This window comes from Leishmania infantum, chromosome 27, assembly GCF_000002875.2.
Source record: "Leishmania infantum JPCM5 genome chromosome 27".
Taxonomy (NCBI): Eukaryota; Euglenozoa; class Kinetoplastea; order Trypanosomatida; family Trypanosomatidae; genus Leishmania; species Leishmania infantum.
Genome location: NC_009411.2, coordinates 1016685 through 1043848, shown reverse-complemented (window position 1 = coordinate 1043848; position 27164 = coordinate 1016685). Strand labels below are relative to the sequence as shown.

Genomic DNA, 27164 nt, shown 5'->3' with positions numbered 1-27164 from the left:
GGCTTCGAGGCCCACAGAGTACGGGGTCGTGGTGTTCCACATATCGGCATTGCCGCCCGGGTGTGAGGGGGCCAGGTCGGCCAGCCGTGCCGCATTTGCCGCTGTCGTAGCACCGGGTGCTGCGGTGGGTGAGTTGAGCACCGGCACTAGCCACCCATCCTCGGCCATGCGAACAACAGCGTACTCGATCGCGTCGCGGGTGATGCTGGGGGTGCGACTCAGCGCCACCTGCACTGCGGCGCGCGGCGGTACGACGCCCAGCTGGTAGACTACGAGAAGCACGCACTTGGCAGCCTCGCCGTACTGCTGACGTGCGCAATGGAGAAGGAGCGGGAAAAGCACGCGCAGAAGGATAGCGCTGCCGTAGCGTATCTCGTATAGGTGCGTGGCCGTGTCTGCGTGGATGAGGCGATGCACCACTAGCCGCGTCACGAGCTCCTTCACCGCCACCTCGTGAATAACGTCGTTAACCGAAGCAATGTCACCAAGGTTGACATGGAAGCTAGAGCCGACTTGGTGGGTAGGCGGCACCGCTGTCGTCTTCTCCCCGGTGGCAGAAGCGCGGTTGGCGGCAGCAGCGGCGACGGCGCGCACCTCCTCATCGCGGTGGACGGCATCGCTGATGTCCTTCAACGACATTGGCCCTGACTGGATGAGGGTGCGGCAGATAGCGCCAGCCAACGGGCCTAACTGGTGGGTGACGGTGGAGATGATGAGCTGGTGGTGCGCTGTGATGGGCTTCGCGGCGAGGTCCTCGCACACCTCCGATGGGCAAGTGGCCGCATCGCCGACGCAGAAGAACGGCATGGCCGCTGCTGAAGATGTCCAACAAGTGCCCACACACACACAGATAGATGTGGCAGACGGAGTCTTGCTGAGGAGAAATACGAATGTGCGAAGGAGGCGCGAGGACTGGCAATGGTAACGGTGTTCGTCAGCGCTCACCAACCACGCACACGCTCTCTCGCTCACCTGCCTTACGTAAAGAGGGAACCACTACACTGTCGGTATCCACACAGGGCGGCACGGGGCCATCACAAAGAGAAGGAAGGTGTGTAGAAAAGCTGAAGGCGCAAGACGAAAAGCAAGCAGAGGCGCAGCCTCCTGCATGAAGGGGCCCCTCCTCCACTGGCACACAAGGGAGAAGGGCACGCGGCGTGGTGCACGCGCTATCGGCACGTCAACCCAGCCGAAGCCCCGCCCCTTGAGGTGGCAACGCCGTGAAGAAATTCGACTACAGGAGCCCTGCCGCATCGATGGCAGCAGCTGCACGTCACAGCGCTTGCTCTCAGCAGGGCTTGACGGGCGCTACTGCTGGTGCGGTGCGCACAGAGTTACCCACGCCTGCCATACACAAGCGAAGACACCGGTGCGTTGCTGCCACAGCAGAGACTGCACACGGAGATTAGTTGGAGAAGACGGACGTTAAAATCGAGCGCAGAGGCACGAGAGAGAGGGAGTGGAAGAGGCAAGGTGACAGGCCAAGAGAAATAGAGACGCCACAGATGCGTGACCTGATCAACCTCGCCACAGCATCGACCGCCGACTTCTCGACACCCGCAATCAAACCAAGAAAATATGAAATTCAAGCCGGCACCGGCCGGCACCGCACCGGCGACCACTCCGGGTGCTCTCACCTCCTTCTCTCTCCCTCTCCGCGAACGCTCCTTCGTGTGTGTGTGTGTGTGTTCGTTTTCGGTCTCTTGCTTTGGTGTGGCAGCGCTTTCCTCGCGTGGGGTTTGCGGGGGGGGGGGGGGAGGCGGGCACCCCGCTGCCCACTTCCGGCCGGCTCTTCAACTCGCAGCTCGTGCGTCCCCTCGAGTGCATCTGTCATTTCTGTCACCCTCTCCGTGTGCCCATCTGCATGCGCGATGGCCATCATCATCATGGCGGTGTCGGAGTGCAGGCGTCGATGAGTCGGTCATTCACGCACATACAGAGAGGTGCTTTCCACACGCCCCGCGCACCCTCTCGCATACGCCGCCATCACAGGCGCACACACGCATCGATGTTTCCTGCCCTCGCAGGTGTGAGATCAGAGAAAGTGGGGGGGGGGGGGTAAGAGGACGGCGATTTACGCAGCTGATGGCCCCCCCATCCATACTTTTCTGGTCTGCCACGGGCGATGGCGCCAACGTATTGAGCGTCGCCAGAGGAGGGGGTGCGCTGACCGCTTGCGCACCGCTCCTTGTGGAATCGCTGCTTATCGGTTTGATAAGCTCCACAGCCGTGCGCTGTCTACCTCTTCCCTTGTCCATCACGTCTCACACCCAGTGGCAGACATGGTGAGGAGGGCGAGAAAGGGGTACGTGCACATGAGCAAGAGGGCAGCGAAAAAGAAGGATGCGGCGCAAGCATGCAGAGGCAGAGACGAGCACACACACACAGAGAACGGCAGTGATCGGCCGAAGACACAACACGGAGACGGGGTAAGCGATGAGGTCAGTCGAACAAGAAGCGGTGAGGGGTTCGTCACGGACAACGCAAAAAGAAAATGTGGGGAGTGAGCAGGGAAGCTCTCCGCCCAACGAGTCATCGCCTTCCCTTCAGCAGGAGAAGTCACAACGCCTCTCTGTCGCGCGACTCGCAGGCCACCTGAAAGGAAACACGGTGTCACGCAGAAGGCACACAGCGCGGCAGCGGAGAGGGTGCGAAGGGTCACTGCGTGAGCGACAGATGCCCACATGAGGCGGGCATTGCCAGCAGCGGGAGCCGTTTTCCTCTCGCACGCGCCCAGCTTGCTGATGTTCGTGCCGGCGTTGTCGTCTCGGGTGTACCTCAGTGTGTAACCCTCCTCACAGGTGATGCAGCGGTCGGCGAGCGCGCCTCCTCGCACGGTGCGCAGACGCCACTCTTAGTGCAGTGGCTGTCCTCGCAGTAGAGTCACTTGTTGGCGATGCGGTTGATGCAGTTAGGGGGAGGTATTGTGGCGGCGGTAGCTGGAAGTAGCCGTGCATGGGGAGTGTAGTGGCTGCCGCCTTCGCCCACAAAGCACGTAAGATGACAGCGGGCGTCACATGCGGTGTAGTGAGGGGGTGTCGCATGTCGTGGCTGCCGCCGTGGCGGAGCGGACGACGGCTGACGTTGAGGTGACGGTGAGCATCAGCAGCAACAGCAACAGCAGTACTGCGGCCACGGCTGCGCAAGGGCCACATCTCAAGCGGAGAGCAGCGCGCGTACGGGAGGCATCGAAGATGGGGCTATGTATCTCATTACATGCATAGGAAAGGGGAGTGAGGGTGCGGCAGACGGCCTCTGTTTACCGCACACGCTCTGCAGCAACGTACATGTAGGCAGGAGAAACAGAAGAGGCGGGACTGGTGATGCAGCAGACATGGGCATAGAGGCACAAACAGGCACGGAGGTGCCACTGCCAGCGCGCTGAAGATCGGAGGAGAAAGAGGATAGAGGGCAACGAGGGAGTGCAGAGGAGCGACAGTCCGACGGGTAACAGGAGAGGGTCAACCTCATCTCCGACGTGCACACGCACACCTGTGTGCCTCCCGCCTACCTCCTCCCTCCTGCAGATCACCGATGATACCGCCACCGCCACCACAGCACACCGTTTCTCCTTTGGGTGGAAAGCAGTGGCGGTGGTGGCTGCTGCCACTCCCTCCTGTGCCTACATATATGGGTGTGCGAGCATCTCTTCGCACTCGTGTCTCTTGTCCGCCTCTGGCGGTGGTGTCGCACCATCGGTTACCAAAGTTGTCTTGTTGCTGCTTCGTTTCAACTGCAGAGACGGTCGACGCCGTTGCTTGCACTCCCTCCCAGTTATGATACATCGCTCACCGCACGGCTCCACTCACACAGCGAGAGTGGCCGAGGGGGGAAGTCAAAAACAGGATCCACCCATGGATACATCATACATCTAAAGACTCATGTGCGCATTCACCAGCATGCGCTGATCTGTGCGTGTGGGAGGGGAGGGGGAGGCACCTCATCATACTTCCCCGTGCATCGAAGAAGATGAAGGAAAAAAAAATCGGAAGAACGGTGCATGTGTCTGCTTGCTTGGCTTACACACACACACACACACACACACACACACACGACGGCGTCGTCTAGTACTCGAGTTGCGTGAAGAGCGCCGTGCCGCGCAGTACCCAGTGGTTCTCCGACTCATGCGCGTCGCGGGGGAGGTTTACGGTAAGGATAAAGTTGGTCGAGTGCCCCGTCGTCGAGAGCACGCCGCGGCGGTCGGTCGTCTTGTAGCAGGGGCAGTGGTAGATGGGGCACTGCGCCACCTTCTCCGGCAGCGCGGGCGACAGCCTCAGCACTGGAAAGGGGACATACAATTCTTTCGGCTTGCTCTCCGCGAGGACACCGTCGTCGTACGACCAGTCAGCCCCTTCGAGAAAGAGTCCGTGCACGTAGCAGCCATCCTCCGGGGTCTCGGTGAAGGTCTCTGCCGGCGCCGGCATGACCGTGAATTCCCAGATAAGCTTGTCGATCTCGATCTTGTGCTTGCGGGCGTAGTTCTGCGTCACACCCGTGAGGAAAGACTGTGTGAAGAAGAAGCCACTCAGCCAGTACAACGGCGGCGGCCCCGCCTCGTACCATGTGCGCAGGAACTGAAGGCGCGCGATGAGGTCACTGACGTACGCACCGAACGGCTTCAGCGACGGGTAGGAACGGCGCTTCCACACCTCCGGCACTTTGCCGTCGTACATGCTCATAAACACCTGCTCCAGCTCGCTGCTCATCACCACCTTGCCGCTGATGGCGTCTTGCACGTCCGCCAGCGAGGCGCGCACGACGGCGAGGAGACGGTTGTAGCGTATCGCCTCCTGCAGCAACACCGTGTTCATGGACTGGGCGTAGTCGATCGGGTAGCGGGCCTGGATGGCCTCGATGTCGAAGAGCGGCGGCAGGCGGTGCAGCACATCTGCGGCCAGCGTCTTCACAATCGTCTTCGGATCTGCCTTGTTGCCACCACCGCTGCCGCTGTCGGCCGCCGGTGCCGCGTCGCGCGGCTGCGTGCTGAGGGTGGCGTCGAGCAGGAAGCGGGCGTCCCGTTCGTCCTTTGTGATATCGGCGTTTTCATGCAAACCGAAGACAGTGGGGGGCTGCTGCGCCGGCAGGGACTGGATGTAGGCGAGGTAGGTGCTGTACTCACCAAACGGCGGCGCAAAATACTCCTGCGCGTCGTCGAAGAAGACGTAGTTGTCCTCCAGGATGGACGGAGTGAGGTACACCTCGAGCGTGGCCAGCAGGCAACGCCGGTCCCAGTCATCTGTCACACGTCCGCCGTAGTTGCACTCGCCGATGAGGTACAGAAGCGCCTCATACGGCACGAGCTCATTCTCATCCAGAAGCATCTGCAACTGGCGCACGCTGATGCGGCGATCCGTGTCGTTGAACTCGTACGGGCGGCTCCAGCCGAGAGGGCCGTATTGCCGACGCTCCTGCACCACAGCGTGGAAGAAGCACAGCCCGAAGAGCAGTTTGTGCCACGCCTCCGGCGTGCGGGCGGCCCCAAAGAACTCGGCGTCCGCCACGGGGTCGGAGAGGTACGACTGCATGAGGTTGCTCTTGAGCCCCTTCGGTGGCTCCTGCACGAGCTTGACGCCGTTCTGCAGAATCACGATCGGGAACACCTCACTCGGCAGAGATGTCAGCCACAGCCGGTAGTCGCGGTGCAGCCGCTCCTTTGCCGCAACGTCGCTGTAGTCCTCGATCATGCGCGACAGCTGTGGCATGAAGTCGGCGTAGAGGTGGCAGTTCTGCAGGAGCACCCAGTGGCCGCTCTTCGTACCCGCTTCGATGAGGGCGCAGGCCGGCACGTTCTGGCCCTGGCCAAGGGACAGCTTGAAGAGCCTGTTCGGAAACATGCCTCGCAGCTCGGCGACGCGGTCGAGCTCGGCGTTGGGATCGGCGCCAGGCGAAAGCACGAGAATGATCGGCACAGACGGGTCGTAAGCAAGCTCCTCCACGACCGTCTCCAGCGCGTAGAGCGGCGGCTCCACAAAGAACTCGCCCAGCGTCTCGCAAACGTACGCGCGGATGGCGGGAACTACCTTGTCCATGCGCAGGCACCGCACCAGCACCATCTTCGCGATGCTCGGCATGCTCTGCAGCTCCCCGGGCAGCTTTAGCTCCAGCGGGCTCGACGATTCGTAGTAGTCCACGAAGAACATCTCGTGCTGCCGCACATCCTCGATGAGGCTCTCAAAGCCGGCCAGCTGCGTGCTCGCCCGCTGTAGCAGCCGCCAACTCAGCTCTGGCATCCATGTGAAAGGATTCGCCACGGCAGTGGCGCGTTCGTCCTCCTCGGTACCGCCGGTCAGCAGCCAGCGCAGCAGCACCGCGTCCACGGAGAACATCTTCAGTGACATAATGAAGGAGAAGAGGAGCTGGTCGCGCGCGAAGAGGGCGCGGCAGATACGCTGGTACAGACTTCGCTTGAAGGTGGTGTTGATCGCATCCGTGCGCTCCTCCACCTCGCTCGACCTGGCGCTGCTCGCCAGCGCCTCCTGAAATATGACCATGTACGACTGGAGCGAGTGCTGGTACATGGGGTCGATGTTTGCCAGCTCAGTGACGCAGAAGAAGAGGATGGCGCCGAGGTGCGCCACCGGCACGAAGAGGTTGCGCGTGCGGTCGCTGATGCGCTCCATCGCGTCGATCTCCTCCTGCCGCTTCTCGATGCGGTCGCTCTGCTCCTTCGATCTGTCGAGCTCCTCGATGGCCGCTTCGCTCTCAAGGATGTTGCCCTCGGTGGACAATATGGCGAGGATGCGGTCCTCCGTCGCCTTGAGGCCGGCCTGGTTGGCCGCGGCCTCCAGCGTTAGCGCCTGCTTCTTCTCCTCCACTTCGCGCCGCTCAGACAACATGACGCGCTGCAGCAGCTGGTCCTGCAAGCCCTGCTCGGTGATGCGGAAGTTGATGAGAGTCACCTTCGCACTCACCTCCGGTAGGTAGTGCGGCCGCGGCAGCTTCGTCGTTATGTAGAAGCGGAACTTCTGATTCCACTCCACCGCCTCACCGAGGTGCATGACCCACATCGACCCTTCCTTGGTGATCCGCTTCAGCAGCAAGTTCTCCAGCATCGGATCGAGCGTCTCCTCAACGTTCTCCAGCAGCACCGGGCTGCCGGCCATTATGGCCTGCCGGATCGTGCGCAGGTAGTCCTTCTCAAAGAGGCGCACGACGACGAGGCCGTTGTCGCGCTCGCGGCTGCGGATCCAGCGGTTTGCCTGCTGCTGTGGGTCCACCATCAGCGGCCACCGATTCGAGTTGCTCAGGATAACGGCGTTGTCGACGGAAAAGGGGTCGGAGGGCAGCTGCTGCAGCTTCCACTCCTGAATGTGAATCGAGTTGCCGCAGAACTTCTCGAAGGTGTAGTCGGCCGACACGCGCAGCTGCTGCGCCTCGCACATGTCGCGCCACTTAGCGATGATCTGCATGCGGTAGTTGTGCAGGAACGGCCCCATGTACGCGACGATGCCAGCGCTGACGACGACGTTGCCAACAACGTACAAGAGCTCCTCTTCGTAGCGCTTAGACTCGTGTGCGAAGCGCGCCTTCTCGCCGCCGAGGCCCTCGATCAGTTTCTTCGCACGCGTCAGCTTCGTGTCCGTGTCGCGGATGCGGTTCTCGAGCTCCTGCTTGGACCGGTTCACCCCGTCGAGGTGATCCGTCAGTGCCTGCAGCTTCTCCGTGATGATGCGCAGCTCCTCCTTCTTGGCATGCAGCCCGATCATCGCCTCGTCGTACTCGGCCTGCGCCGCCGCCGCCTGCGCTAGCAGTGGCTTGATCACCTTGTTCTGCTTGTAGTACTCTACCACAGCCTTGATGTACGTCGCGACGCCGACGAGCGCCACGCTGGTCTTGCGGATGTTCTCCATCTTGAACATCTCGTCCGTCATCTTCTTCTTTACCTCCTCGATTTGCGCGTCTGGCGCGTTGTCGACGATGTCCGAGTACGCGTTGAGCAGCGTGTTCTTGAAGTCGGCCGTCAGCAGGGTCACCTTCGCGTGCTCCCAGTAGGGCACGCTCGTCTTGCCGGTAAGCGCGTCGCGGATCGGCTTCGGCTTGTAGACACCGCCGAGCAGCGTACACAGCACCTCAATCACATACTTCACACCCTTCGGCGGCGTCTTGAGTGCCTTCACCTCCTGCAGTGCCTTCGGATCGAGGTCTAGCACGGCCCGCTGTGCCTGCTCCACCAGCGGCTGCGCCTCGTCGACCTTCTCCTGCGAGGCATCCTTGATCTTCTTCGCCGCCGCCGCCTGCGCGTTCGCCGCCGCCTCGTCCACCGCCACGATAGCCTTCTGCTCCTCCGCAGCCTTGCTCTCCTCCTCCACCCGGCGAATGAGCTCACTCGTCTCCGCCTGCTTTGTGGCCAGCTCTGGCTTTAGCAGCGCCAGCTCCTGCTGCATCACCTCAACCTGGTCCTCCGTCTTCTTCAGCTGACGCAGCCCATTCACGTAGCGGTCTCGCTGCGAAGTCAGATCGTGCCGCTTACGCGCCAGCATCCGGCCGAATGTGGAGAGGAGGTCGAGATAGGACGTGGGGGTGACATAGGTCTGCTGCCGCGCCTCGGCGCGGTACTTCACGCTGAGTTCGCGCACCTGTTGCTGGTACTGCACGAAGATCTGCCGAATAGACGTCCGCTCCTCCTCCGTGAGGTCGACATCGTCGAGAAAGCGCGCGGCGACAGAGCGGAGGCCGTCCTCTGGCCAGTCCCGGAACCAGTCGATCGTCGTGCAGTTCACGAGGGAAGGAAACTTGCGCAGCCGCTCGCGCAGCATCGAGCCAAGCGGCGAGAAGCACAGCACCACGTGTAGGTGCTTCCGGCACCGCTCGGCGAAAAGCTCCTGCAGCGCCTCCGTCGTGTCGGGTCGCCCGAGCGCGCGGCCAACGTCGCGCAGCGAGGCGACGGCGTTATCGTAGACCTCGCGGTCCTGCTTTGTGTCCCACAGACCAGGGATTTCGCCGGTGTTCAGCAGGCTGCAGATGTCCTCCAGGAACGCCTCGGAGATGATCTGAGAGTCGGCCAGCACGAACGCCGTCGAGTACCCTTTCTGCCCCGTCTGCAGGAGGAGTTGGCGGATGTCGTCAAGGAAGTCGCTGTGGTCGTAGTCCTTTGTCGGCGTCGTCGTGCGGTAGTCGCACTCCTGGATGAAGGCGCCGAGGCGGGCGCAGCTGCGACGGCCGCTGCCCCCGACGCCGACCAGCAACAGGTGGCCGCCGGGCTGATGCAGGACACGGCTGATGCGGGCGACATGCTCAAGCACGTAGTTGAAGATGACAAGGTTCAGCTCACCGCTGCGGGTGGCGGCCTTGTAGAGCTCCTGCTTTCGCTCCAGTGTCGAGCGAGCGTGGGCGATGTCGGTGAGCTGCTCGTAGCGTCCGTCATCGTTGGCGAGAGAGGAGAAGAGGAGGGGGCTGCCGTCCTCCATGGTCGGGCGGACATTCAACTTGAGGTGCTTTAGGCACGTCCGGCTTGCCTGTTCATGGAACCAGTGCGTGTCGGCGTCGTCGATGAAGCGATCCGCGAAGGCGCGCGACACCTCGTGCATCCACAGCTGCGCCAGGCACATCTCATCCTTGATGCCTGGGGCGTAGGTCATGTCCATGCCCTGGAACACCTTGCTCACGTCGCGCAGGTTGAAGGTGTAGTGCGAACGCTCCGGCGAGGGTTTGAGGTTGTCGACTAGGATCGTGTACAGCTCCACCGTAGCGGCCACCAGCGGCGCACTCATGCCGCGCAGCGCGCTCGGGAAGTTGCGGGAGAAGATCCACTCCGATAGGCGCCCAAACAACGTCTTCAGCGTCGACTCGTTGAAGGATGGTACGCTGAAGACGTTGAAGTGACGGCTAAAGCGCTGCGTGATGTCGTTTCGACCGCCGCCCGCCGGTCCCATAGCGCACAGGAGCAGCGCATCCACCAAGTGACGGAACTCGACACCGTCCTTACTGTGCTGGTACCAGCCGCCGTGGTCGAGGTACTGCCGGAGCAGCTCGATGGGCGGCTGCGCACCGTACTCCTCAAGCTGAGGCAGGTTGGCGTCATCGATGAAGATGATCATCTTCTTGTTGATTGGCGGCCCGTAGAACCCCTTTCGGCGCTTCTCGCAGTTGCTGTCGATGAGGCGCTGCAGGTGGCCGGCGGAGGTCTGCGCGGAAAATTGGATTAAGTTGACAGAGTAGCCGTCTTTCGGCAGGCCGCGCAGCAGCGCCTTCATCATGATGGTCTTGCCGGTGCCGGTGTCGCCGACGAGCAGCGCCGGGTGCATGTGGCGCAGCATGAGCCCCATGAGGAAGGAGTACTTGACCGTCTCCGTCGTTGGCACGATAATGTCCTGGTACTCGCTCTCCGCCTGTATCGTCAACTCGGGCATCATATCGGCCCAGCTCATCAAGCGCACCTCCGCGCCGTCCTCGAAGCGGACCTCGTAAAACGACGTCGTCGCCTCTGGCAACGCCAGCGTGAAGGTGTGCCGACACCCGTCGCGCTCTGGCAGGGCCGCGAGGAGTTTGTGCAGGGCGGCGCTGAATATCTCACGATCCTTGTGCTCCAGGCACCCACCGACGGACCACACCAGCGAGAAGAGAAACCACCCCTCCACCCGCATGACCATGTTGCGCATGTGCACCCGCTCATCACCGCCGGCCTGCGCTATCGCCGCCTCCTCGTCGAAGCCGTGAATGAAACATGAGAGCAGCCTCACGCAGCCCGCCACCAGCGTGTTCGCGCTCTGCGGCACAATCGAGCGGGCGCGCTTGCGCGTCACCTCGAGCATGTCGGCCATGATGGCGTCGATCAGGGAGCGCAGCGTGTCAGCCAGCTGCGGCGTCTCTGTCATAAACGGCGGCAGCGTGTTGAAGAACGACTCCAGCAGGCAGGCCCAGCCCAGCGACTGCGGCTCGACATACACCATACCGCACCGCGACACCGTGGCGGGGGACGCGTGCGCCAGGTCCTGTACCTCGAAGATCAAGTTCATCCGCTTCGGCATTGGAATGATGTCGCCGTTTTGCAGGCACAGCTTCTTGTTGTCGTCCAGCACTGTGTTCATGTTCTCGATCCACACCGCGTCCACCGGACCGTCCAGCACAAGCCACACGCGGTCCTCCGACGTGTCCTGTGCGAGTTCGCGAAATCGGCTTGAAAGGATGCCGTCCGTCCACTCACCTGACAGCTCGACTTTGCCGTACAGCTGCGCCATGGTGACGGACTTGGGGTTAATGATGACCATGCGAGCGCGGTGCTCCGACTTGTTCGTCTGCTCCATCACCTCCAGCGCGGCAGCGAGCGACCGCAACCCCTTTGTCTTGCCTCCGTACGAGTAGCCGACCAGCATCATACCGTGGCGCACGCAGATCATCTCGTACGTCTGGCAGATCTTCTCCTCGAAGTACGTGGTTAGCTGCAGGTTGTCCTGCGTGGCGACGGTGACGAGGGCGTTGTGCATGTCGTCGTAGTCCGGTACCGGCAGCTGCACCCCCGGGAAGAGGTCCGATACGATGCCCCTGAACAACTCCACATCCTGCGACAGAAACTTCGGCAGGTTGACGTCCTGGATGGAGCGCAGCATGAGCACCATCTCATCCTCCATCGGGTACGCCCGCTTCAGCCGCCCCGCCGCCGTCAGCACCGCCTTCACCGCGCGCATGCCGTAGTCGTAGTGGTCCTGCGAGGAGAGCTGTTCCGAGCACAGCCGGTACGTCGCCACAATCTTCTCCGAGAGGACCTTGCCGTGCAGGAAGCCGTATGAGTAGAGCTGAATCTCACCGATCATGGCGTAGTTCGGCACCATCATCGCCACAGGCCGGAAGAGCGCCTTCAGATTGTCCGGCAGCTCCGCACGGCCGGCGTAGCCGGGGTTCATCGTCACGAACACAGCGCACCCGCTGTCCAGCCGGATCTGCGCCCCTTCGAAGATGAACTCAGGCCGTTTCTGGATGATTGCCTCCTGGATCGTCGCGATCTGCTGCGCAATCACTGACAGCACCTGGATCTCGATACGGTTGAACTCATCGAAGCAGCCCCACGCGCCGGCCTGTGTCAGCCCCTTGAACAACTTCGCCATATCCTTGGCCGAGATCTGGTCGGAGCAGTTGTACACGACGCAATACTTGCCTAGCGCCTTGGCGAGGTCCTTCGTGGTCTCTGTCTTACCGGTGCCGGCCGGCCCCTCCGGCGCACCGCCGTAGTTCAGATGCAGCGCCCCGATGAGTGTGCGGTAGCACCGATCCGTCAGCGGTGTGATGACGAGGCGACCCGTGTTGCCAAGGTACTCGTAGCCGTATCGCAGCGAGGCGTTGATCTGCTGCACTGTCAGCTGTTGATTGTCCTCCTCGCCCTCCCAGTAGTACCGCAGCTGCGCTAGCCAGTCGAAGCTCGACGGCGATTCGACGCCCTTCTCGCCAAGCATGCGCAGAATGTCTTTGGCGTGCACCTCAATGACGACAAGCGCTTCAAGGGTGCACCGCGCCACGTTGCCGAGGCCGCTGTCACGCACGAGCAGGATCAAGTCGTCCAGCTGCCGCGCGCACTTCTCATAGTAGGTCGTCAGCCCCACCGTGCCATCCGCCGCCATCGCCTGCGTCGCCTCCATTGTCCAAAAAAAGCAGCAAACAGCGATGACGACCTGCCCCGGCCACGCCCGGATAAAATCCGTCCGCTTGCGCTGCGTGTAGTCACCGATGGCCTGCTGCAGCTGATCGCGTATCGTCGCCTTCATGACGTTCTCCACGGCCTGCAGCCACAGCTCCACCTGGTTGTGGTGGTCACTGGGGTTGACGGTGCGTACAAAGAGCACCCGCTCGCCCTCCGCCGACTCCATGCCGACCATGTCGTGGTGGTCGGCGAAGGTCAGCGTCTTGATGCCCTCGAAGCACTTGCACAGGTACGGCTGCACGAGATACGGGTCGCGACTGTCGGACAGGATCTGCAGCAGCTCCTCGTTTGAAATAAAGTAGAAGCGCGGAAACGCCATACGCTTCGTCTCGAGGAACTGCTGCAGCTTGCGCAAGATCTCCTCGAGGTTCGTGTTGGCGCTGCTGAGGGTCTTGTAGAGGCTGTCGTCCTGGCAGCGGGTAATGATCTGGGGGGTGGCGCGGGTGCGGGCCATGACGGCATGCCACGTCTCATCAATCTCCACGAACATCTTTTTTTCCGCCGGCAGACTACGTGAGATGTCGGCGGAGACGAAGATCGGCTCCAGGTAGGACCACGTGCTCTGGCAGCGGAACCACTCGTCCATGGTGCTCTGCGTGTTGTTCAGCTGGTCAGACCACTGGCTGACGCGTGCCTGCAGGGCTGGAGTCTGCCGCACCGTGGGCTTGCCCAGCATCGACTGAGTCTTGAGAATGTGCTCGTCCAAAGTAAGCTGCATAGCATCGTTCGCCTTGAGCTTGAACGTGTCCTGGTACGGCTCCATCTCGAAGACCAGCCGCTTCCACTCCGTCACCATGTTCATCAGCTCCGACTCCAACTCGTACGTTTTCTGCGCCACCGATGCGACGCTCTCGATCGATGTCAGGTGATCCATCATGCCCAGCTGCACAAAATCGGAGAGGGTGCGCTGGTCATTGTTGTCGACCCCGCCGGGGCCGAAGCCCTGCTGCTCACGCGGGATGCCGCACTGCTGATAAATGGCGCGCCAGTGGCCCGCCTGCAGGTGGCTGCGCAGGGCATAGAGCAGCGGCACGAGGGGCTTGAACTGCTCGATGTTCGCCCGCAGCTGCCGTGCCACCTCGATCGCCTCCGGCTCCTTGATCTTCCTCGACAGCGCCGCCACGCGCTTCGTCCAGTCCGACACCTTCTGATCAACGTCTCTCGGATTCAGCGTCGCGATCTTGGTGCTCATCCAGCGCTCCGTCTCGGCGTTGAAATGGTAAACCACTTCCCACAGCGCAAAGTACGGCTCGAAAAGCTGCTGTATCTCCGTCAGCTGCGGATACGTCGTGACCGTCATCCCAAACAGCTCCTCGTGGCGCCCGTACAGGGCGACAGATGCCTTGCTGGACTGAATCGACTCCTCGATAGCGCGGGCCCGCTCGTAGTACTCCTCCGCACGCGCGTCGTCGCAAAGGTGAGTGAAGTCCTCCACGCTGGCGGCAAGCTGCATGATCGCGTATGCCTGCTGCTCGCTGTTTTCGCGCAGCTGCTGGATGAAGACGGCGCGGTACTCCTTGGCGCGGAAGTTGCGGTCCTCCACGAGCTGCGCCAGTCTCTTGGGGCACTCGTACGCCTCCCAGTAGTGCACAAACTCGTCATGCGGCACGAGGTAGCCGTAGCGGAGCAGGAGCTCGTTGCCTTCCGTCACATGTTGGAAGATTACTTGGATTGCCGCCTCGCGCGCCGCCACGGCGGCAAGGGCGGCCCGCATCGTTTGCAGCTCCTCCGGCGTCGTCGGCTCGACGGTGAGCTCGGCGTTGATGGCCTCGTACGCGCTGAGCACGCCGGCGCATTCCTCGGCGAGCCGCGTGGCCACTGCCTCCAGCAGCGCCTCCTGCAGCTGCACTGCCCTGGCGGTCAGCGCCGCCTTCAGCTCGCAGCAGTCCACTGCGTAAAGCTCGAAGGTGACAGTGTTCGGCGTGCGCTCCGCGAGACGACGGCGGTCGCGGCTCAGCCGCTCCAGCAGGAGGTCCACCTCCTCAAGGGCCTCGACGTGCTCCAGCGTCGCCTGGACGGCCTCCTCCACGTTTGCCGTAGCCAAGTATTCGAATTCTCTGTACATCTGCACGAGCTGGAGAGGCGCGGCCCGGTTGCCGCGAAGCACTGCCAACACGCGCTCCTGCACCGCGACCACCTCGGCCTCGTCGGCGCCGAGTGGACGCAGATACGCTGGCGCCATCTCCAGTAATGGGAACAACTGGTCACCCATGGCCGCCACCTCGTTGCTGTGCTCGAGGCAGCGAGCAACCACACGCAGCACGCAGCGCTCGATTTCGTCCACCGGCGGGTCCAGCGCAATGGCACACTCCGCCGCATCGCCCTCGTCGGCGCCGGAGTCCCGGGAGGAGCGCTGCGTCGGCGTCTTCGACGGCAAGGGAGACGCCACCACAAGCTTCGTGTAAAAGAGCGGCCGCAGCCCGTTGACGCGCTGGATGAGCTGCACAACACGCTGCGTTAACGGCTCTGTCAACGGCGGCGTGCCGAGACACCAGAGGAGGTGCTCAGGCGGTGCTTCCTCTGCCTCGTCCTTTGGCGCCCCTGCGGCGGCGGTGTCGCTGTGCCGCTTCTTCGGTGCAGCCTTCTGCTCCGCCGCCCTGCGCTCCTTCTCCGCGGCTTGACGCGCCTCAAGCTGGGCAATGCGCCCCGCCCAGTAAGCCCGCTCTGCCACATCCTCCGGCAGTACCTCCACCATCGCCGCCGCCGCCGCGTCGTCGAAGTCAGCGGCGTTGGTGCACACGACGGCATACTTCTCAAGGTATGCAGTGTACGACTCAAGCGACGTCATCGCGAGCTCGCGCAGCTGAGAGCGCATCATGCAGTTCACCAAGCGCATGAAGCAGCACATCCGGCTGGCCTCATACCGCGCCATGTTGTCGTCGTAGAAGTTGAAGTACGCATCGAGGTTGTTCTGCACCGTGGACTGCACAGTTGACGTCCACTCGCCCTTGAGCCGCTCACCCACTGCGATGCCGTGCTCCTCCTGCGTGGAGACGAAGAAGGGCAGCCGCAGCGGCAGTGCTGGGGCTTCGTAGTGCGACACGCAAAGCAGCTGCGAGGTGTAGCTGAACCACACCGTGTGCAGCGAGTGCAGCGTGTCCTGGATGAGCGCGTGCACCTGGAAGCAGTTCTCCGCCAGATACGCGCGGGCGACGAGGAAGTTCGGCGACGGCGTGCCGAGGGTGCCACGCAGGTCGCGCAGCGAGGGCTGGGCCGCGACGCCGGCACGCGGCAAGTTGGCAATCTGCAGCCGCTCCTGCTCTGCGGCGCCGCGCATCGTGTATGTGTGCACCGCCAGCTTCATGGCTCGGTAGTACGTAGCCTCCGCTTCCTCGGTCCGCTGCTGGATGACGTGCAGCTGGGCCACGGGGAATCGCGTCGCCACGTTGCGCAGCACCCGCTCCATCTGTGCCTCCTCCATCGCGGTAACGCACGCATTCGGGATCGAATCGATGTAGAGCGCCTCGCGCATGGCGGCCTCTGTGTCGCTACGGTAGTCGTCGGCCCGGCGCACTCGTGCCTCCCACCGCTCCACGTCCTCGGCGTCGAAACGGATGTTCAGCCGGCGGGTCCATCGGCCCGTGCCGTCGGCCCATTGCACGTAAAAGAGCTGCCTGGCCTCATCGTACTCCCTCACGCGGCACTTTCGCCACACCACCGTGCCACCGCCCGGACCGGTGGTTTTGAAGAAGCGCGACGTAGCTGGCGTACCACCTTCGTCGTTATCACCCATGGCCAGCCACTCCGCCGGTGTGCGCGGGTCCTCGTCAACAGCGTCGAAGTCAGCGAGCGCGAAGTACGTCTTGTTCTCAGCGGCAGTGGCGGCCATGGCAAAAGGCACGACGGCTGTCGCATCAGCAGCCGTGGCCGCGCCGGCACCAACGCAGGACGGCCGCACCTCCGCCTCCGCGTACGCCGTGCGCGCGGCAGCGAGAGGGTGGTAGAGAAGGCCGACTCGCTCATGCACGGCGCAGTCGGGTGTGGCGGACACGATGGTGGCTGCAGGGGGGTGCGGCAAGATTTCGTGCTGCTGCGTCGCAAGAGGCGACACAGCAGAGCTCAGCGCCAGGCTGGTGTGCATGTCAAGTAGTTGTCGAATGGCACGGGGCACACGCACCTTCCTCAGTGGGGCGGCGGGGTCGGCGCGGCGCTGCTGCACTCCTGACAATGGCGCCGGCACAGCGGTATGACCGGCTACACGCTGCAACTTGACCATTGTAGCTTCGGCGCCGGCAGAAGAGTGTCCGTATCGCTTCTGGGCAAGGTGTTCCATCAACGGCGCCTCTATGTCCCGTAGGCGCTGGCTGGTGACGAATCCGCGGTGCGCATCCGACTGCACACTAACAGCACTGACGTAGTCTGCCGCGGCCGCTGCTGCAGTGGTAGACGGCAGCGGCGACAGCACCGCTGTCCGCCCGTTCCCGTTAGGAGGGTTCGGAGAGACGCTCATCGACGCAAGTGGCGGGGGGTAGCCCTTCTCTTCACACGGGTGGGAGAGATGATGCAGCAGAAGAAAGCACGACCGTGCACGCGTGTGCACAGGAGGGAAGAAGACAAGGAAAGAGGGATCTACGTACAGGGGAGGTGTGTGTATGTGTGTGTGTGTGTGCACCGGGTAGCTGCTGGGGGAAACGTGGAAGAGAGAGGAGGCGGGCGCTCTGTCTGTCTGTAGCCGCCTACGCGAAGGGACGGACGCACGTACGACAAACCGGGCGAGAAGAAGAGGAGAAAAGATCTGAAAGCAGCGCGTCATGCACAACTGACACAAACACAAACGTTTTGGACAGGAAGGCTTACGACGTTGCGCCGGCGCAGTGCAGACCTTTTCCCTCTGTGTGTGTGCGTGTGTCGGTGCACCACTCAGGCGTGCCCTTCCGTTCTTCTTCCTTTCCGGTACTAAGACTGTTATGCGTGCGTCGGTGTGCGCGGGGGGAGGGGGGAGGTTGCACGGAAGGGCGTGAAGCCGCAAAGGAGAGAAGAGATGAACGGCAGAGGCATATCGAGGACAGAGCGGATGGGCGTGGCGTCTATAAATTCATACATCCGCGCGCACACACGCGTGGTGTTACCCACAAACGCGCTGTATGACGTAGGCATGGACATGCACATACACACATCCGGAGAGCCATCGCGAGTGATCAAGGGGGGAGGGGCATCGATGGTGATGTGCGCGTGCGTGTGCATCGACGGGAGAAACACGCAGCTCTTCTGCATCCCTCCCTACGACTCCGACGACGTCCACCACCGACTGCGCGGTGCGTGAGGGTGTAAATTCGTGGTTGATCGTTGGCTTGACACAACTCCGTTAGGCAGCTGCATTACTCGGGCTTGCCCAGTCCGCCAGACACGAACAAAATAGAGATGAGTGTGATGGGCGTCGAACGCCACACACGCACACGTGCGCGCAAGTATGCGTCCACAGGCAGCCCATGTGCGCAAGGCACGGAGAGGCGGGCCTTCGCCGACTTCCTCCTCCCCTCGCACTCACTCGAGGCGGCGTCCCTTCTTATGCGGGCGGAAGTCCGTGTCGAAGGCGTTCACAGCTTCCTCATTGATGTTGTGCTCGCGCGGGCGCTTCTCACGGAGCTTCGCCACCTTCCGCCGGGCACCGTTGGACTTGAGAATGCGGAGGTGCTTGCGCAGCTCCCGAGTCTCCTCCCGCGCCCGCTCCTTCATCTCGGCCGTCACCACCACCGGTGGCTTCTTCAGTTTACGCCGCTGCGCCTTCGACATGATCACCATCGGCGCCGCCGCCTCCGCTGCTGCCGCGGTCGGGGTGGCGCCGGCACTGGCAACAGCAGTGCCAGGGGTGTGATGCGTCGACGACGGGGCGTCGGCGTCGGAGCGGTGAAGAGGCGCCTCAGCCGGCCGCTTTGTGGGCATCGAGAGCGCCGGAGATGACGGATGGATGGGCAAGTCGGGGGGGGGGGGACGTGGTGGGATGGCGTGGTGGGATGCCGTGGTGGGATGGCGTGGTGGGATGGCGTGGTGGGATGGCGTGGTGGGATGCCGTGGTGGGATGGCGTGGTGGGATGCCGTGGTGGGATGGCGTGGTGGGATGGCGTGGTGGGATGGCGTGGTGGGATGGCGTGGTGGGATGGCGTGGTGGGATGCCGTGGTGGGATGGCGTGGTGGGATGGCGTGGTGGGATGCCGTGGTGGGATGGCGTGGTGGGATGGCGTGGTGGGATGGCGTGGTGGGATGGCGTGGTGGGATGCCGTGGTGGGATGGCGTGGTGGGATGGCGTGGTGGGATGCCGTGGTGGGATGGCGTGGTGGGATGGCGTGGTGGGATGCCGTGGTGGGATGGCGTGGTGGGATGACGTGGTGGGATGGCGTGGTGGGATGCCGTGGTGGGATGCCTCGCAGCGCGAGAAAGCGCTCATCGAAGCGTTAAGTTGCTGCAAGAATCCTTGAGACGCGCCTGTGCACGACTGCGACTCGGTAGGGAGTGTGGGAGGGAGGGCGTGAGGCGGTGGGGAGGAGAAGTGGAGAAGTGGAGTCGGTGAAAGGCGACTCGATCAGACCGCAGAGGGTGGAAGAAGGTGCTGAACCGTGAAAGGTGGTGACATGCGCGTGCCGTCCTTCACCTCAACCATTAGCCGCCTTAGGCAGGCTGGCGGCCACGGCAGAGACGGAAGTAAGGGGAAAGGGAGAGGGGGGAAGGGGCTGACGATACGCGGGAGTCGCGTTGCGGTATGTCGCTCAGCAGCGATTCAAAAGAAAAGTGGTACAATCATGGCCGCCAGGTGTTTGCGCCCACACACGTCCGCACAGACAGGCAGCCCTTCTCATGCCACGCCTCACATGAATGAAAAAATAAAGAGGCATCGAGGAGAGCGTCAGCACAGCACCGAGTAACACGCTCCTCCCCTCTCGTAGAGTTCGCCAACATTGTAGCGCGTCTGCTAGCACACACCCACCAAACCAGGTGGCACCGCATCGCCGCGACGCCATAGCAGCACGAAGCCCTCGTCCTCCAGCCGCCAATTCCGCGTAACCCCTGTGGCCGGCGTCGCTGCTGAGAAAGCACGCGAAGTGCGTCGTCTCCCTGGGCAGCTGTTGGATGTACTTGCCGGGCTGGCGCAGCCACTGCTGCTGCTGCTACCGTTCTCGCTAAACCCCTCATGAGACGTGTCGTCGGAGTTGCAGGCGGCTGTTTTCGACCCTGTGCCGTCCTTTGGCCCTGCCCCGAGAAGCTCCCGCATGCTCCGCACCAGTGGGGTAAGGAAGCGCTCCGCAATGCCAGGAGAGCCGTTGATCTCTAGCAGCCGCACCTCCGCCTCCTCCGTGAGGATCATGTCGTAGCCGAAAAGCTGGAAGCACTTGTACGCCTCCGTCGCGGGAACGGCTATCTCCGGCATCATTGCGAGGAGCGTGCGCACGAGGAGCTCCTTGATGGCGGGAAGCACGCGGGTCTCTAGAAGATCTGCCGGCTTGCCGATGGAGGTGAGGTAGGACTGCAGTTGCGGCAGCCACATCTCGTTTTCCTCTTCGTACTCGCCAAAATGCGCTGCATCCTTCTGCAGGCAGTGGTTCGTGAGGTGTGCGTGGGTGTTGGTGATATCTGACAAGTCGTACGGCTCACTCGCGGTGCGGCAGCTGACTTGTGTGTAGGCGTAGATGCTGTAGGGACTCACCAGCAGTGCCCACACGCGAATGTCGAACTTGCGGCCGTTACTGAGCAACAGCGGGCGATCGACGTAGCGCTGTACCACGTACATGGATCTGCTACACTCAGGCAGCCGCTCCAGCCACTCCGGTACAGCGGAGGCGCGGAGCAGCAGAATGTGCCGGCCCTTCGCCCCGCTGCTGGGCTTCACGATCCACACGGCATCATCGTCGCCTGCCGCCGCGAGCGCATCCAGCAGCGCGCGCCGCTCATCCGCCTTCTTTAGCTGGTCCCCGCCAATCGCATACGACTCTGGCAACCACTTGGCCCAGTGCGTGTCGACCTCCTTCATCAGCTGTACCATCGCCGCCTTGAGCGTCAGCCGATGTGAGCCCTCGAAGTAGTTCACCCACCGTGTCCCGCCAAACCACGATGACAGCGCCATCCGCTCGACCCGCAGAAGGGTGTAAGGAATGTGGAAGCGATCGCCCAGGATGAAGTCCGCCGTGGCGATCGCTGTCTCCGTCTTGCGCCGCCATCCCTCCTCGCGCAGCTGGCGCGCCATCTCCTCGTAGACGGAAAAGGTTGAGGAACCTAAAAAATATGACCCGGCGGATCCCGTCGCGCTCTCCTGCGCCTTCCTCAAGGGCGCAGGGGAGGACATTGAGGAGGCGGGTGCGGCAGCCGCTGCAGTGGGAGTCACGGCCGTGCTGGTGAAGGGCCGCATTTGTACGCGGCGCAGCGACTCGACGAAAGGCAGCGAGAGAGGGAGTGTGTGTATGTGCGTGCGGCAAGCCAGCGCGTGGTGGTGTGTGGCATGCAGAGGCGAAGGCGCGTGTGAGAGAGGGGGGACGCACGAGATGAACGGAAGGAGGGGTGAGAGAGGTGGGAAGGTGCCAGTCGGCATACCCGCACACGGGCACACGCATGCGCCTTGCACCACCGGATCATACGCGTACGCTTGCAGGCACGCCGCGGTCTGGTGGAGAGTGGGGAGGTGGCCAAGTCTCACCGCGGCCGAAGCGCGCAGTGCTTTCCCAGATGCTTGTCCATGTCTTGTCTGTGTAGGCCTGTGCGCGCGTCTCACACGCCCCTTCTCACATGTATTCTCCTTTCCTATCCTTTTCTTCGCGGATTTAAGTTGTCGCGGCGCCGCTCCTTAAGGCGCATCAGCTCTGCACGCGCGCGCGAAGCTCGCGTTAACGCCATCCTCGCTGCTCATCGCACTCCAGCAAAACCCCATCAAGGCAGGTTCGCACCGGTCGGGATGAGGAGCCGAACAGAGGATCACCATCTCGCCTCCCCCCACCACCACCTTTCGCTACGCTACGTTGCGCCGGCTGCGGTAGAGTACAGGCGGACGACGCCGTCCACGCTACCGCACAGCACGTCGGTACCGCTCGTCGTCCAGCACACGTCGCACACCGCACTCGCCTTGAGTCCTGCCGTCGCAACGGCTTCAACCGCGGTGGAAGAGGCCGACAGGCGTGCGCAGTCGTATAAGGCCACACCGTGTCCGCCAACGACGAGAGAGCGTCCGTCTGGAGCGTAGCGTACCGTGGCTGGGACGGCGTCGGCGCTCGGCGGCAGCACCGCTACGGGGGCCAACACCTGGCGAAGGTCCCACACGTTCACCGAGCCATCCGTGAGGCCAGCCGCGAGGGACACGCAGTCCGCACTAAAGCTGGCGCTGCAGATGTGCGTGCGCGCAGCAGTTCCCCGCACGTGGGAGATGAAGGTGTCGGCGCGCATCTCGCGTGCATCCCAGAGCTGCAGCTCCGTTGGCTGGAAAGCCACAGCCGCAAGAGAGGCGTACGGGTGCAGCTCCACACACGTCAGCGCCCCCGATGTCGTGTCGAGCGTCAGCGGCGCCGTCGCCACAACGTGCGCGCCGCTCTCCAGGTCGGAGAGGGTGAGGACGCCATCAGCGGCGCCGCAGAGCATGTAGGCCCCACCCACCGTCCGCTGGCTCATGGCAACCACCCCACTCGCGTACCGCAGCGTGTGCATGACCGTCAGCGCAGCGCCCTTCGTCGACCACACACGCACCGTCAGGTCCTCCGCGGCGGAGAGCAGGATGTCGCCCGGCTGACTCGCCAGTGTGTGCACGGCGGCAGTGTGCCCTACTCCACGCGCCTCCTCGCTGAAACCGTCAGGGCTGTACCGCACAATGGCGTGATCGCCCGTGACGGCGCTGACGAAGACGCCCGAGCTGCTGGCGTCGGCCGCCGCCGCAACGCGCACAGCCGAGCGTGCAGAGGATGCGGACGCCGATGACGACGACGTGGCCACCCACTCCGCCTCCTCCATGAGTTGCGACGGTGTGGCCGTCGCCGAGCCCGCCGCCGCCTTGCGCTGTTTGCGTGCCTGACGCTCTGCCGCCTCGACAGCGTCCATGCGTCGCAGCACCGGCGCCGGCACCACCACCACAGCGGGGCCCTTGTCAGTCTCCTCAGCAGCCACGGCTTTGCCTCCGCGGAGAGAATCGAGCTCCTTGCTAAGCCGCGCAATCACCCTGCAGGCGGCGTCGTACTGCTGCAGCGCGTGCGCCAGCTCCAGCTGCAGTTGCGTTACCTGCTGGCGGAGGCTGAACTGCTCCAGCGCCACCCCCTCCCACTCCACTTGGAGGCGCTCCAGAAGCGTAGGGACAGAGGCAGCTCCGAGACTGCCACTTGAAGCGATGGACGCATCTGGAGCAGCGCCCTGGGCCGTTATGAGATCCTCCTTGCGCAGCGGATCCCCTGTGACAGGGCAGCGGCCATGCTCGTCAACGTACTTCTCGACGAGGCTGCGCTCAAAGACGAGCCCCGACTTGACAGACACCACTGGGTGTGTCGGCACCCGCTGAGAGATGTTGCAGCGTAGCATCGTGTTCGTGGTCTATGTTATGAAGAGTGGCGGTGGTGCTCGTCGAGCTTGCCTCTTTCGAGTCTGCGCGTGTGTGTGCGCGGGCCGCGTGCGGAGGGGATGAGATACGAGCACCGAAGAGAGCGAGGCAAGAGAGTGGGTGGGGCAATCCGATTCAACAGGCCGCACCGAACTACGATGCGAGAGACGCATGTGCACACGCGCACGCGTGCATGGAGGAGGAGCGGGCAGTGCGGGCGCGGGTGTGGGACAGAGAAAAAGGGAAGAGTAGCAGGAGTTGTGGAGTGAGGGTTCGGGGGCGCGCACCGACGGTATCAGCGCATGCACGCACATGTACAGCATCACAGGGGGGGAGAGGGGCGGAACAGTTGTGGCGACGCGTCCATGGCAGACGCGCACGCACATACACGTGTGCACACGTGCTGGTGTGTTGCCGTAAGCCCGCTGCGGCAGGAGGAGCGAATCGGGAATAAAGCTGGACGAGGGGCGGTGCGCTCTCGGCGGCATCGGCAGTAGCAGTCACTGCGTGCACCTGTCTCTCTCACTGATCTGGCCAGCCTCCGCTCTCCAGCGGAGAGCGAGTGGGTGAGAGCGCACCCACCCAGGGCCACCTCCGGCCAGCTTCACCGCTTTGTGGTTGTGTTCGTTTCGAACGTCGAGCCAAATTCAGCCACGGAGATGAACAATATACACGCACGCGGGCAACAAGGGCAACGCCAGCAACACCGAGAGCACCCCTCCCCCAGAAACGAATGAGAAGAGGAGGAGGAGCCCACCAGCACACGCACTCTGTCACAGGCACGGGCATCTCGCCCCTCCCTCCCGCCTACCGCCTCTTGCGCGCTCTCTCTCTTGTGCCTTCACACGGAACCCGTGCGATGGCGCCCTGCACGTGCGCATCGTTCATAATTCGCTCTTACAGGGTGAGGCACTGGAGAGCACAAGGAATCTGGTATACGGGTGGGTCTCTGCACACGTGATGCGCACACACATACGCGCGCACAGCACACAAAGAGAGACGAGGAGAAGAGGGGGGGCGGCAGAGAAGCGCGTGCACGCGCCGATACAAAACAAAGCAAGAGAGATCAGACAGCGCATCCAACGACGAACCGCCAACACGCCCCGTTCGTCGCCGCCTGGCACGACCAAAGTGCTGCGCGCACGCACACGCGAGAGAAAACGACAGCAGAGAAGCGATGGAGAGAGAGAGAGACGCTAACGTTCAAGAAGATAAGAGAGCACCGACAGAGAGAGGCACACACACACACACACCTCAGGTAGCGCACATTGTGTGTGCGTGTGCGAGAGAGGGATGAAGGAACGATACCCCCTCTCTCACGGCTTGCCTTTCTATGCTACGCTTGAGGGTGCCGGTGCGCTGGCACAGCTGCCCTGTCTGAAGGAAAGAAGCGACAGCGAAGGGAAGGCGTGGCAAACCCGCGTCAGGCACGGGACACGCAGAGGCGCGTTCGCAGCGAAGAGAGCAACACTCAACAGAAAGAAGAGGGGCAGTGCGCAGGTGCGTGGGTAGGCCTGTACGCGCGTGAGAGAACGAGAAAAGGGCAAGGGCGCCACCGTCAGCGAAATCGCCCACCCCTCTCCCCCTCAGACGAGTACAGGCACACTCAGATGCGAAGATCACATCGCCGTGGCGACGGCCGCACGACACCCCCTCCCCCGCCGTTCACTGCCGTCAGCTGCGTCTGCTCGGCGTGCCCGCGTTTGGAGTTGTTGTGATCCTCTTACTTGATGATGGTTTGCTGGACGGCTTGGGGGTGGGCGTCGAGGACGGCGGCATGGCAGCTGCCTTGGTCGTCTTCCCTGTCGCCGGCGAGGCCAACTTCTGAGCGCGCATCTTCTCCACCACTCGGTGCGCCACATCCTCCTTATCCGACCCATGCCACGTCTTCGTCACACTGCGAGAGCCGCCCAGCGCACGAAAGAGAGTGTTGCGCGATCCGTCCAGCATCAGGTTCGGTTTGAGCTCCCCCGCCGGCACCTTTGCCAGCTCGTCCGAGAAGACGCAGGCAGCCTCAATGAGGTAGTTGACCTGGTCTAGCCGCTTCCTCGCCTCGGCGTCGCGCGGGTCCGCCGTGAGGCTATCCTCAGCCTCCTCGTGCATCATCCGCAGCTCGTCGATGAACGGGTACACCTCCATGGAGCGCTTGCCGACGAAGAGGTACTCATGTACGTTCTGGATGTGCCGACAGACCTGCTCCGAAGGACATGTGCAGCAGTCCTGGATGCGCCAGCCGGGCTTCTTGTGATCCAGCGCCTTGCTAAAGTCCACGGTGTGCACCTGCTTCGGGTCCGTCTGCGACTGGTGTGTAAGGACCGTGGAGAACTTGTCGGTGTGCCGCAGGAAACGCATGAACGGCGGCGTCCAGTCCAGCGGACCGAGGAGGCTCTGCGTCCAGCAGAATACCTGCACTGCCGCCTTCACCTTCTTCTTTGTGAGATCACGCAGTGACTCAAGGCTGCGCCCGAGGTGCACGTGGGGCTGCTCGTTGGCGAGCCACGGATGCTGCAGCAGCTCCAGCGCCGTCGGGCGCTCCACCGGGTCGTAGGTAAGACAGGCCTGAATGAAGTCCTTCGCTGTTGGGGTGACGCTCGCCCACGTGTCGCTGTTGAAGGACCAGCGATTGCTGACAATGAGCTCAAATGTTTCCTTGAAGCTGTTGCCGTGGAATGGCATCTTGCCGCTGAGCAAGATGTATGTAATGACGCCGATGGACCAGATATCGCACTTGGCGTCGTACGGCTCCTTGCGGGTTCGGTAGTAGCCCACGCTGATCACCTCTGGCGCGATGTACGAGGGGGACCCGCAGCAGGTGGTGCTCGGCACGTACCCGGCCAACCCAAAGTCTGCGAGGCACACGTCCGTCAAGTTCGAGTTTGGCGACGTCGACGGCGAGGCCGCGTAGCGCAGCAGCAGGTTCTCCGGCTTCAAGTCACGGTGTATGACGCCTCTTGAGTGAATATGCGCCAGTCCGGAGAGCACGTTGCGCACCAGCACTGAGGCGTTGGACTCGCTGTAGTGCTTCAGCTCGATGATGCGGTCAAACAGCATGCCGCCCGACAAGAGATCGAGGATGATGTAAAAGCGCCGCTCCGTGGAGAAGTACTCAATCATCTGCACCACGTTTGGGTGGTAGCCGATGCGGCCCATCACGTCAATCTCATGCGTGATGTCATCGATGTCCTTCGGTCCCGCCTTTCTCTTGTCCACGATCTTCACCGCGTACACGGCCTTCGTCTCTCGGTGGTTGCAGCGGAAAACGACGGCGTACGCGCCCTTGCCGATCTCGTCGCCCAGCGAGTAGTGGTGTCTAAAGTGCCCCTCCGATGGGGCGATCGCCTCTGCAGTGAGGCCCATCGATCGGCCCATGCCACTACGCGTGGGTTCCTTCGCGATGCACCTGTGTGTATGTGAGTGAGTGGAGGTCCGTCAGCCCGTGCGTGGGCGAAGGAAAAAAAGGGGGGAAAGTGCAAAGAGCCGCTCAGTGAGAGTGAGGTGAGAGACATGAACACACGCGCATGCATGCATGTGTAGATGCATGTGTTGGCATCGCCTGCCCCCCCTCCCTGTTCACTATTTGGTTGCTGTTTATCCGACCGAGAAATGGATGCGGGGATGACAACGGCCTCCACTGCATGCGTAGGTGATGGACTCGGCGGGTGTGCGGGACGAGGGTGAGGAGGGGTGGCAGAGATGCAGCGCTGATGGAGAGACGAGATGAGATGGGGAGGACGTCCACACACGCGAGCAGTGGTGAACACCACAAAGAGGAGTTAGGAAAACGGTGGAAGAAGTCGGCGGTGCCATGCGATCCGCCACGATGCCCTCTGTCGACACTGTGTAGTGGCCTGTATGTAGCTCCGTGCCCACGTACGCGCAGGCCATTGGGTGGGCCTGTTCCCAGCCCCCTCTCGGCGTTCCAGAGGCGAGGCAATGCGAAGAGAACGAAGCGAGGTCGTTGTACGTGCGTGCGTGCGTGTTGTGGCTTCCCGAAACAACGCTGGCGGGCCATGCAACGCCGCCGATCGCGCGTGC

At 62.7% G+C, this 27164-nt stretch overlaps 6 protein-coding genes across 6 annotated transcripts; all 6 read right to left on the bottom strand.

The window, feature by feature from the left end:
• LINJ_27_2470 (conserved hypothetical protein) lies at positions 1 to 807 on the bottom strand (the record flags this gene model as incomplete). Its single annotated transcript, XM_001466430.2, has 1 exon — positions 1 to 807. A coding segment is annotated over one exon (807 nt), but the record flags the coding sequence as incomplete, so codon positions are not given.
• A 3257-nt stretch (positions 808 to 4064) lies between these two features.
• Positions 4065 to 17081, bottom strand: LINJ_27_2460 (dynein heavy chain, point mutation; the record flags this gene model as incomplete). The annotated part of the gene is made up of 1 exon (XM_001466429.1): positions 4065 to 17081. The coding sequence occupies one exon, from the start codon at positions 17079 to 17081 to the stop codon at positions 4065 to 4067; it is 13017 nt and encodes a 4338-aa protein (XP_001466466.1).
• Positions 17082 to 18115: 1034 nt separating this feature from the next.
• LINJ_27_2450 (conserved hypothetical protein) lies at positions 18116 to 18514 on the bottom strand (the record flags this gene model as incomplete). The annotated part of the gene is made up of 1 exon (XM_001466428.1): positions 18116 to 18514. The coding sequence occupies one exon, from the start codon at positions 18512 to 18514 to the stop codon at positions 18116 to 18118; it is 399 nt and encodes a 132-aa protein (XP_001466465.1).
• A 1024-nt stretch (positions 18515 to 19538) lies between these two features.
• On the bottom strand, positions 19539 to 20969 carry LINJ_27_2440 (tubulin-tyrosine ligase-like protein; the record flags this gene model as incomplete). Its single annotated transcript, XM_001466447.1, has 1 exon — positions 19539 to 20969. The coding sequence occupies one exon, from the start codon at positions 20967 to 20969 to the stop codon at positions 19539 to 19541; it is 1431 nt and encodes a 476-aa protein (XP_001466484.1).
• Positions 20970 to 21568: 599 nt separating this feature from the next.
• On the bottom strand, positions 21569 to 23110 carry LINJ_27_2430 (WD-repeat protein; the record flags this gene model as incomplete). Its single annotated transcript, XM_001466446.1, has 1 exon — positions 21569 to 23110. The coding sequence occupies one exon, from the start codon at positions 23108 to 23110 to the stop codon at positions 21569 to 21571; it is 1542 nt and encodes a 513-aa protein (XP_001466483.1).
• A 1693-nt stretch (positions 23111 to 24803) lies between these two features.
• Positions 24804 to 26498, bottom strand: LINJ_27_2420 (putative protein kinase; the record flags this gene model as incomplete). Its single annotated transcript, XM_001466445.2, has 1 exon — positions 24804 to 26498. One exon carries the CDS (start codon positions 26496 to 26498, stop codon positions 24804 to 24806), a length of 1695 nt encoding a protein of 564 aa, XP_001466482.2.
• Positions 26499 to 27164: the final 666 nt, after the last annotated feature.